General features: G+C 32.7%; 1 protein-coding gene across 3 annotated transcripts in view; it reads left to right on the forward strand.

The window, feature by feature from the left end:
* Positions 1–12,590, forward strand: part of sli (slit guidance ligand) — a 561,787-nt gene that overhangs the window by 496,754 nt on the left and 52,443 nt on the right. For all 3 annotated transcript variants that reach the window (XM_085820062.1, XM_085820064.1, XM_085820063.1), the window contains exons 16-17: positions 2,124–2,274; positions 9,772–9,846. In XM_085820062.1, the coding sequence (XP_085676188.1) occupies positions 2,124–2,274; positions 9,772–9,846 (226 nt within the window). The remainder of the gene's footprint in view (positions 1–2,123; positions 2,275–9,771; positions 9,847–12,590) is intronic.

The raw sequence follows: 12,590 nt of genomic DNA on the forward strand, positions 1-12,590 counted from the left end.
GCAGTAGTTTTTCCTTCAGTTCAGTTCTTTTCATGAAATTCGATAAATATGCAGATTCTCTTAATTTATTTCACCGTTATATTTAAAATGCTGAAATTAGTCTTCAGTTTGATCTCAGAGAAAGCTAATCCCAAATTCCTCAAGAAAATTTTGATTTGTTCCTTCACTAGATACTCATAAAATTTTAATTCTTTCTCCATAGAAGCACCGTAAACATTTAACAAGGTTAGCTAGTTCTGCATGTTTTTCTTTATTCATTATTTTCCTTAAACATATCTCTTTCTTTGAACCACTGTCAGCAAATAATTTGAGAAATTTTTTTGTTTCTCTGTGTGTCATAAAACATAGGTAAGCAGACACTATATAAATCACACAAGCTCCACAAAGACAAACTAAAATTTGAACAGTTTTGAATATGAAATTTTCCCGAAATTTTACTTTATTTGTAATAAATATCGTATGGTGTTTGTTTTTCATACCACACAAAGCTTTACGTTCACTGAAGTCATGAAGAAGTTAACCGATTGCTGCAAGACAACACCAAGAAATTCGCCGAGGTGTGCTAGCGAACGCAATTCGTCTTACCCTCCACGCGCTTATAAAGCCTGTTTTGTGCTGGTTCCGCCTATACACGCGTGTGCACTTACGTATTTGCCGTACAAGATTTGTATTTTTATCTAGAAGCAGTGGTTTTTTCCTTCAGTTCATTTCTTTTCATGCAATTAGATAAAATATGCAAATTCTCTTAATGTATTTCACCATTGTATAAGACAACATTTAACCTTAAACTGGAAGTATTCTAGAATTAACTTTGGAAAAAAAATGAATTGAGTTTTTCTAAAAATGCTTTAAAATTTATTTTCATCAAATATAATGATTAGTCATGTCTCGATATCGCATTATATGCTTGTTTTTATAATTTTCATTTTCCAATGATATCAGTAGTAGGGAACGGAGAGTTCATGGGGCAGGAGGCCTGGCGCAGTGCAAGCCCGCAAAAGGAGCGTGCAGCCAACAAACTGATAAGCGAGTGAGATAAGCGGTTCAATTTGATAAGAGATTGTCTTTTATTGATTTACTATTGTAATTTCCTTTAATTTTAGGATTTTTAGCCTTTGCATCTTGCTTTGTATTCCAGTTATTTTACTATATATCTATATAGTCGTTAATTCCTGTGCTTTCTTAGTAACTCTTATTTCCGAATTTAATGATTGTTTCGGAGAGCCTTAATTTCAGGGGTAAATCTTTCATTTCTTCCTTTTATGTTAAGCTTTATACTTTAATATGTACTCTTTATTTAAACTTATTTTCTTATATTTTTACACTATATGCATGAATTTTATTTTCCTTCGTCTTAATTACATTACGAATTTTTAATGTTTATTTCATTTTACACAAAACTTTGTTCATACCTTTCATCCAATATACTGTTAATTCTGCTTGTTTTGCTTAGATTGGTCCAGTTCTGATCAGTTTGTTATGTATAACGAATCGAGGGGCATTTGTCACGTAATGTTCCTGATCTCAACAAATGGCTTACTACTCAATGACAACTTTTTGAATAGAAAAGAGAGTGAATCAGGAAAGATTCAGTCATCCGTCAGTAGATGTTACTGATTAGAGGGATGGGGGCGGCAGATGATGAATCGGAAACGATTCCTTCAGTAGTAGTTACCGATGAGGGATATGGGGGAAAGCAGTGCATGACTCGGCACGATTTTAACCATAGGATGAAACCATAAAATAAGAAGCGGGAAATCCCTCATCTGACATCGCAAAGCCTTCTAAACTATGGACCTTCCAGGTTTTAGAAGTCCTCACTATTACCACGTAATTCTTTATGATCTCTTAACCGTTTACTTGGCGGAGGCTGTTTCCGTGTTACTTTATGCACATCGCTACAGTTTCCCTGTTACTTTATTCACGTCACTACGACAGTTCTACATTTACTTACGAATAGTACACCTTATTTCTTCAGCTTTTAATAAAAGAATTTGCTAAACATCTGGGGTTTTATTCTTTTCTTTGGAAAGCTTTTTTTTTTCTGCATCCGGTATTTTATTTTGGAAAGTGAATCTGGTATATTTAAAGAATTTATTACTAGATTTTGTTTAAATTTTCAGGCACGGAAGCATATCGCACAAGAGGAGCTGGTGAATGCTCGGCTATCCATGACTGTCCTGATCCTTGTGTTTGTGAAGGTACTGTTGTCGACTGCTCGGGTAAAAGACTGAGAGACATACCGGAAAATATTCCCGCCTATACAACAGAATTGTAAATATTATCTATGTTTTTATCAATCTTTGAGATTAATTTAAAAAATTATTTTTGTATATTTAATATAAAGCATAGTAAACAATCCATTTGTATGTTAAACAGATTTGTTGTTTATATGTAATGTTATGTTTTCACGTGTGTAATGCGTATGTTGAATTGTGTGCGGATTGTAGGTTACTTACTTGCGCGCAAAATTTCAATACACTTTATTAATAAATGCTATGGTTGCATAGAACTATTTCCAACATAGTTTCATCAGTATTCTAAAGCAGGAACAGCCAGCATCTGTAGCATTTTATGTTGTGTCTTAAGGCAATGAACCGCACATTTTGCTATTGAAATATTTAAAAAATACTTCTGGAAAATTAAGAAGTTACTTTAGGATTCTTGAGGTAGTAATTTAAATAATATTTTTTAAATGTTTTGCAGATAAAAAGAGCGCAAAAACCAAAGTTACAATTACACAAAAATATTCTAATATTCGTAATATGCTATTCGTAATATTTTTTCGGTTAAATTTCTTACAACTCAAATAATACTGAAAACATAATGCAAGGTAGTGAGAACAATGCAAGCTCTCGTGCGAAGAACAGTTCACCAAAAACAGTTCGAATTGATATTGTTGATACTTAAGTTCTGAAGAAGGTTTAAAATAGCGAAGAGTCAGAAAATGAGCAAACATTAAAAGATCAGCTGTCAATACCAATAATTATAATTTAACCGGATTGCGTAGAGGGAGGAGGTACTCACAGGAAAAGAATTCAAGTGCATGCAATGCATGTGGTCTTCAGGTCACCAATCGCTTGTTCGAGACCAATGAAGACCAAGTGGCAGACTATGACCATGTATTGCTTACCAGTCTTTTATTATTGGCCGCGACTTACTTTAATTTTGTACAATTAGTTTTATTATTCAAATTGATGGAGTGAGCAGTGCATTCGAATAGAATATGAGGGAGGAGGTACTCACAGGAAAAGAATTCAAGTGCATGCAATGCATGTGGTCTTCAGGTCACCAATCGCTTGTTCGAGACCAATGAAGACCAAGTGGCAGACTATGACCATGTATTGCTTACCAGTCTTTTATTATTGGCCGCGACTTACTTTAATTTTGTACAATTAGTTTTATTATTCAAATTGATGGAGTGAGCAGTGCATTCGAATAGAATATGAAATATTTTTCAAAAGAACTGAGGTTCGAGTTGTGTAAATTTCAGTGGGGTATACGAGTTATCGTAGCACAAAAAATTAGATATGTTTGTTCGCAAATTGTTGGCAAACGTTTCGTGTTTCTAAGAACTTTTGATAAAAAGTATTCAGTGTTAGAGATCACTTATGTATCTTTTTTTTTTAATTTGAAAATATACAGACTCCTAGTGCACCAAAGATGTACAACAGGGGGCTTACAGAAGTAATTTAACTAAAACATTAAAAGCTGCATGCATAAATAAAACGAACAAAAGCAGAGAACAGCAGTCTGGACTTAACGAAAACAGATGAGTTCACTGGCCAAGTCACTCCGAACATTTTCAAATCGTTCTGCAAGCATAATCTAGGCCCATATAATGTAGAGCATGAGAAAATCAAATGTTCCACATCCTGAGGTATTCTTTTTGAATATTCACATAAATTGTTTGAACTTAAATTGATACGAAACAGGTAACTTGCAAATTTACCGTGACCAGATAAAAACTTAGGAACTTTAATAGAGAGGAAAGCCTCGAAATGCAAGTCTATGGTAAATGGAAAGAAAGAACGTTTTCGTGACCTCAGCATTACAAGATGAAATATATTCCTCATTCCACTTAGCTAAAAGCTTCTTATAATGTTCTTATAAAGCTGACTTCCAATAGCTGTTTGGAATGCTAATGTTAAACAATGCATAAATTTAAGACATCTTTAGCTAAGAAATCACCTCTTTCATTTCTATAGAAACCGTGATGAGCACGCACTTAAGCAAAGCGGATATCAATTCCTCTATTTCTAAGCGAACTGATAGTTAATAAGGTTTCGATAACTAATTTGTCTCAGCTTCGACTGAGAGGTTATATGATATATCAGATTATTTTTTGAAAATAAACAGCGAAACATATCACAAATTACGATTATTATAAAGTTATAATTGTTGATACAGAAATAAAAATGTACATTAATACCTGTATTTTTATTTTATATAATTTTAAGAAATAATTTTGAAATATTTTTAGTATGGTAGTTTTCTGTTGTCCCTCAATCAATTTTAGTGGTCATATCTGTTTTAAATCAAAAATCTACGAAATGATGTGGGAGGACTCTTGATGTTGTATTTATAAACTTTTATACTGGTCTGGAACATCCGTATGAAAGGCTCTACAAGGCTTATCTTCAGGTTGATCCTATTTTCATCGAATATGTATTATTAAAATGGCAGCATCGCTTAATTTTAAATACTGTAAACAATAGAGGTCGTTTCAAACAGATTCTGTAAAATTCCCTTGATCTTATGTGACACGATATGCATGAAATGCACTTGAAAAGGCATAATATATTGAGAAATCTGCTGCTGAGCGCTTCAAAATTCCTGCAGCAATTAAAGAAACGGCGTCATAGTGCTAGCTCATCGTCTCGACAAAGGAAGCAGGATTTAAAGTGGGAAATTTAACCTATTGGAAAGTACGTTGGTGCAGTGGTTTGGAGATGCTTGAGCTTCCGGTGCAGTGGATGGCGTAGAAATAATTGCATCAAATTTGAAGCGATATAGCTACAAAACGACGTTAATCGAAAAAATGGCACTAAGGTTCAGATAAAAAGAAAGGTTTTCGTGCAATATAACCCTTTGAAAAGACATCAAGAAAGGCGAGCCAAAATAAATATAAACAAATAAACATGAAATAAAATAATTATTATTTAATAATTAAAATGAATGAAGTGTAAAATGTTAATAAAATAGATAATTAATTAATGTTAAGGAAGTGAATAATAAAAAAAATCTGATGTGTACACCACAAGACTTCCTTGTACGGAATATTAAATTATACGCATTTTTTCTTTCATTTCATTTAAACTTATTGGACTGAATTAAATCTACTTCGTCGATAGCGCATAAACCACAATAGAATAAATGCACTCTTTAAATTTCACTATATTTGTTTACCATAGCAACACTCTGGCGCTAGGTTCACTTAACAGCGTTATATTTCGTTCATATTATAACTCAGAATACACAAAATTTATATCATTTGAAGAATTATCTAATCGTTGCCACATGTTCTATTCAATTATTGTAATAAATCTAGAACAATGTATAAAAGAAATTAAGCAAACAAAACAAGAAAAGAAACAGTTTTTCATAGACGATTCAGCATTTCTCATTCAATTAATTCAGTTCTCACTTCGCGACAAGGCAAAAATACATAAAAACTAAAAATATCTATATTAAAAATTACGAAGTAAATCTTAAAAACTTACTTTCTCGAAAAAATTCCAGAAAAGATTAAGTATAATTTAATTCGCAATAATAAATGAAGTCGTTATCTTTGTTGTTGCGAAGCTTAGTCTCTCTAGATTGGCAACAAATCTACTATTCTGATGTTTCAAATGTAAACAAATATGTCTGCCATGTTATTTAAAACGTAAGGCTTAACCGCACTTAAACAGCTTTTAAATTGTTGATAATTGTACAAATATTGCTTGCAGATTTACTAAAGGCATTAAAATCCTTAACCGGAAGATAAGAACAACATAATTAAACCATTTTTAAAGTAAAAAATGCACAATTTACAAACGTATAAGAGTAAAGAAACTGAGATCACTGAGCCGGGTAACAGAGTGGATATATATATATAAGTATCTTTATATACGTTTGGAGCGGCCGATTGCAACCAAAATACGAGGTGCACATCTACATGCTATAGCAGTCCTATATAGAAAATTTCAACGTTCTGAGGCTACTCGTTTTTGAGTTGTGCGATATACATACGTACGTACATACATACGTTCAGACACCACGAAAACTTCTTTTCGGAATTCATTTTAAAGCAGTTTTATAATTGTTTTGGAGGGAAAGACTCTTTTCTGTCCTTACGTACAGATGTTACGCAAAAACATCGTTAGATTGCCTTCGATAGCGATCAAAATGAAAATTTTCGTTGAAATATTCTGCCTGAAACTTTTCGCAATTACAATACTTCCTTTTCACTTCGTACAAGTAAGTACAAATACGAGAACTCATCTTATTTGGGATTCCAGCGTGAGTTAACGATTTCACTTAAAAAATGAGAACTACCAGAGTTGGGAATCAGTTAGCTTTTTATGAACTTAAGCTTTGCGCTAAACGTATACGATCACCTGCTCTTTGAACTATTTTTTGTATACCTGTTTCATAGGTGTACTTAAATTTCTAAATGCCAGCAGAGAAGATGGAGCATCGAGCCCTCATATACTTTAAATCAGATGTTTAAATAAACCGAATATCTGGACTAAACTATCGGTTCAAACGCAATTCATTATAGTACTACGTGCTCTTAAAGCTCTCAGATGTAATAAAATCGTTCGATCTTGGCCTCACAATAATATTATTCATGTGATATGCAAAAAAGTGAATTTTTTCAACAAAATAAAAATTAAAATTGCATTACCTATAGAATTAAAACTGTATTACTGCAATGGATTTTTATTTTTTATAGCTTTCACTAAACGATTTTTAAAAGATGCAAAAACAAATAAACAATTTTTATGTAACCTCTTAATATTTAAAGACATAAGAAATCACAATTAAAAATGTTAAAAAAAATCTGATGTGTGCACCCCATGACTTCCTTGTACGGAATATTAAATTATACTCATTTTTTCTTGCATTTCATTTAAACTTATTGGATTGAATTAAACCTACTTCGCCGATAGCGCATAAACCACAATAGAATAAATGCATTCTTTAAAATTCACTTTGTTTACCATAGCGACACTCTGGCGCTAGGTTTACTTAACAGTATTATATTTCGTTCATATTATGACTCAGAATGCACAAAATTTATCTCATTTGAAGAATAATCTAATCGTTGCCACATGTTCTATTCAAATACTATAATAAATCTAGAACGATGTATAAAAGAAATTAAGCAAACAAAACAAAAAAGAAACAGTTTTTCACAGACGATTGAGTATTTCTCATTCAATTAATTCAGTTTTCACTTCGCGACAAGGCAAAAATATATAAAAACTTAAAATATCTGTATTAAAAATTACGAAGCAAATCTTACTCTTATTTCCTCGAAAAAATTCCAGAAAGGATTAAGCATGGTTTAAATAATAAATGAAGGCGTTATCTTTGTTGTTGCGAAGCTAAGTTTCTCTAGATTGGCAACAAATCCGCTATCCTGCTGTTTCAGATGTAAACAAGAGCAATGGCCGCCATCAAAAACATTATTAGGCTTAGCGGCACTTATACAATTTTAAAATTGTTGATAATTCAAAAAATATTGCATACAGATTTACTAAAGGCATAAAAACCTTAACCGGAAGATAAGAACAACATAATTCAATCATTTTTAAAGCAAAAAATGGAGAACTTACAAACATATAAGAGTAAAGAAACTGAGATTACTGAGCCGGGTAACAGAGTGGATATATATTTATTATATTTATATACGTTTGGTGCGGCCGATTGCAACCAAAATACGAGGTGCACATCTACATGTTATAGCAGTTTTATATACAAAATTTCAACGTTCTGAGGCTACTCGTTTTTGAGTTATGCGAGATACGTACGTACGTACATACATTCGTACAGACGCCACGAAAAATTTTCTTCAGAATTCATTTTAAATCAGTTTTATAATTTTTTGGAGCAAAATAGTGTTTTATTCTGTCCTTAGATACAGATATCATGGAAATACATCGTTAAATTGCATTTGAAAGAGGTCAAGATGGGATATTTTCGTTAAAATATGCTGGCTGAAACTTTTCGCAATTACAATACTTCCTTTTTACTTCGTACAAGGAAGTAAAAAGAACATTTATTGACTGCTAATTTTAGGGAGAAGAATATATATTACATTTATTTGGCAAAAGAAGTACATAGTTATGTCATGATAAAAATTTAATGTTCATTAAATACAAAAGTAATTACTTGAAGAGTAAAACTAAATTTCGAAACTCTCTTCTTTATAACTCGATAATAATACAAATAAATAAATGCAAATAAGAATTACTTAACCGTAGGAAATTGTGTGGCTAAAATTTTAACTTCTGTTTAATGTAGACATTGCACAAAAAAGGGGGAGGGGCAGTTCTATATGTCTTGTTCTACTGGGCCAATTGTTGAAGTTTAACTAGCATTTTTTCATGATTGGAAAATGGGAGTTAGAATATATATTAGATTTATATATAGCGTTGTTCTAACTTAGGTATTCTGACGTAAAGTCGGACTTTTTCTGAAATGACACATCAAGTTTTTTCCATATTTCGATTCTACTACCCAAATAATGCCAAAGTGCCAAGGTTTATAAAAATCGCACGAGTATTATTAAAAAATTAGCTCTCAAAATTTTAGCTCATCGGTGTTAATTGACTCTGGTATATATTTATTAATATCTCTTTTGTTAAACTTTGTAGTTCGAAATTTAGGTTCAATCCAAATAAAATTCGCAGCTATTTTCTGATTTGATTTTAAAATTTGTACTTTTTAGTAGTTTTTATAAATTTTTCGAAAACATTTTTCAGTTAAGACCTATAAAAGTTTTGCCATCAACTTAAATTACATGTATTTCTAGGCATGCCTGGGAAAAAAATTAGAGTTTTTTAATTCAAAATTTCTCGAGATATATATGAATTTATATATTGGTACGTTTTCAAATTTGGCATATTTTGCTGGAAGCGATAATAACTCCAAATGTACTTTATGCTTTTTGTTAGAATTATTCGATAGATTGTACGTTACCCTTTTCCGCTTATGCGCAATGAAAGGGAAAGGAAAATAGATTACCATAAATTAAGAATTTCGCCAAATGAATTATTCTTGGCGCAAACAGAAAAATATGCGCCAAGATAAACTTTTTAATTTCTGCTTACGTTTCTCACCAAATTTCGAAAAATTTAATATTTGGTCATAATTTGAGTCGTAGAATCAAAATATGGGAAAACATTGATATGTCAAAGCCCGATTTTGTGTCAAAATACCTACGTTAGAACAATGATATGTATAGATCTAATATATATCCTAAGTCGCACTTTTGAGACATGAAAAACGAAGGTTAAATTTCTTCAATCGCCCCAGTGAAATGTAGATTAAAACACTCCCCTTTTTTCTGCAGTATGAAACGCCATAAAAAATTCGCATTTCAAAGATCAGTAAAGGTATAATTAGAAAATTCAAAAAATATATTTATACAGTATTATAAGTAGTAGCAGAAATTTTTTAACCCAGTTTCTGTGATGCATCGAGGAATTTTTCTTTATAATTTCTTATTTTTATATTAATTTAATTACTTTGATTAATTGCATATCTTCTGCTTCTTAGGCGGCTGAATAACAATGTGATTCCCAAAATAAAAAGCAATGGTTTCTTCAAGAAACTACAGCATCTGACAAAAATGTAAGACACTGTTTCAATTCCTTCCTTTTTGCAATTGTGCATTTTTAATCGTATGATATTTTTAGTTAATTAATTGCTTATGATATTTTAGTTAATTAATTGTTTTATAAAATTAATTGATTTGTATGACATTGCATTTTTAAATATTTATTTTTTAATTAACTTATCCTTTTAAGGTTCTACATTTGTTTTATTCTTGCATTACTTTCCATATATTAGTGTTTTTGATATTGAATGTATATCTTGTATAAATTAATTCTGGCATAAGGTCCGCCTTGTCAGTTTTTTTTATATTTCATAGATTATCATATTATATCATCATATTATAGTTTTATTTAATAAAACATCAAATTTATTATTTATCTGTAACCTGAGTGCATAACTTCTAGTCAGTTTTATCCTCTAAATATACTAGATTAAGAGTATTCTTATTTTTTAACATTTTTCAGACTTTCTACCTACATATACTTATACACGGTAATTCTGTCAGGCCCAGACTATTGCCTGTAAAAATTATATTATTGACAAAATGACTTGAAAATATATCATAATTATCCATTAAAGATGGGAAAAATACTCTGCTGAACCCATGCTAAGGACGGACAACACTGTCACCCATAGTAACCACTAAAGGGAAAGGAAGGAAATTGTGGAAATTTAGAATAAGTGCAGAGATGGAGAAGTATGTGTATGTAAATTTTCCTCTCCAGTTCATCACGTGACAGCACTCATAAAAGACTTAAAGTATTTGACGCGAACGCCCATCTGTGAAAATTTTACGGAAATGATTTAATTGATGATCTTTGAAGTTTTAGTATGTCTTCCCATCATCCTCTTAGATGATTTCATGCGTGGCCGTATCATTGGAAAGATTCAAAGGAGCGCGAAAAGTAAGAGATGTTGCCGTGGAATTCAACATCGCTCAAGCGTTCTTTCACATCCGTGGAAAGCATTTAAAGCAACTGAAACTTGTAACTAGCATCATGAGGGACGTAGTTTTAGATGTACGACTCCTGCGGGAAACAGTACATTACTCTGACGGCAAAAAGAAACCAGCCTACCACAACTCAGCAGGTGGCTGATAAGTTTCTTGCTGCCACAGGACAGCGGATCTTCCAAAAATTAAGCCTGACGTTCGGGAGAAGGAGGACTGTATGCCCGCAGATTGTATGTCTTCCATTGTCCATACAGCACTTTATTGCTCGTTTTCAATGGTTTTGCGAGCGTTGCATTGGACGTGAAGAAAAGGGACTGATATCACAGATGCAGTATCATAGTATGGGCAGTGGTATAGGTAGGGCGGAGCAAGTGGAAAGATCTGTCCCCGGGTGCATCATCCAAGGAGCGCGAAATTGATGCTACGAAATTTTAGAATGAAATGTTTTCCATTCCTTTTAAATAGAAAAAGGAGCGAAATCTTCGACTTTCCTCGGGCACTGAAAATCCTAGCTATGGCTCTGAGTATGGGCCAGCATAAGGACCAGTAACCGCATGTCCCTACGTTTGGTTGTAGTTAAGACTATGACCGACCATTGATACATTGATGAAATTCTGTTGCCTCATATTTACCTTTTCCCTGATGCTGTCGGTGACTAATTTCTTTGATCAGCACTTTCTCTAGATCTAAACTTCATTGTTTGGGGACCTAAAATGTTTGGGATGCTCTGAGGAGGCTATTGTCTGGACGAAAATATTCCCCAACGTACAAAAACACATTCGTGTACTGACAGAATAGCGAGATCAATTGCATCAACAGCTGCTAGATAATGTTGTGTAAAACATGACACGACGGGTGAAAAGTGGCATCCCACTCCACGGTGCATATTCTCGCAAGGGCACCTTTCTCAAATATGCTTGATATCGTTCATATGCATTTTTCCATTTCTCTTGGCACAGCATCGAATGAGCACTTTTTTTACTTTTAGATACTAATTCAGAAGTCAAACAACAAAAATCAGCGTTATACCTACAAAATTTTCACAGGACTAGTTTCGATGGTTTTACCGAACCATCATCTTCAGCTGCAAAACCGCAAATGAACAAGATAGGAAATAATGATTAGATAAGATAAGAAAGCCTGGACAAGAATAAGCAAGTGGCGCCATCTGTTGGCGAAACCAGAACTAAAACATAATTTCTCTAAAAGCCGAAGGCAAATTTGGATTGGAATTAGGATCGTTAACTAGAACAGAAAGATTTTTATGAATGTGAAATGCCTCTAGAAAATCCAGTTCTCCAATGGAAGATGTTTTTTGAATAATTTTGGCAGCAGAAAAATTGAAAGTGTGATTTTCGGACCAACAATGTTGAGCAACAGAAGACTTCTGTGTTTCCTTTTTTCTAACATATGCCTCATGTTCTTTGACGCGAAATTTTAAGGCTCTCCTAGTTTGGCCAATGTAAATTAAACCACACTGGCAAGGAATCCTATAAATACCCCAGGAATTCATATCCGGAATGGGGTCCTTGAGTATAGAAGTTGGAATTTTATTGATGGGAGAATAAACAACCCGAAAGTTAAACTTCTGCAAAATATGTGCAACTTTATAGCTAATTGATGGAAAGAAGGGAATGACAACAGAATTTTTATAATCTCCTAAAATAAGAGTGTGGCTTTTAGTGTGTTGAGATGAGAATTTTTTAACTGCTTGATTAATAATGTTGGGTGAAAAGCCCCTGTCAATAGCTATTGCTTTTAAATAATTTAGTTCTTCATCAAGGGCTAGTTTGGAGGAGCAAACTTG

This window comes from Stegodyphus dumicola, chromosome 7 (genome assembly GCF_044657685.1).
Source record: "Stegodyphus dumicola isolate Sdum_Otavi_A_Nest chromosome 7, ASM4465768v1".
NCBI lineage: Eukaryota > Metazoa > Arthropoda > Arachnida > Araneae > Eresidae > Stegodyphus > Stegodyphus dumicola.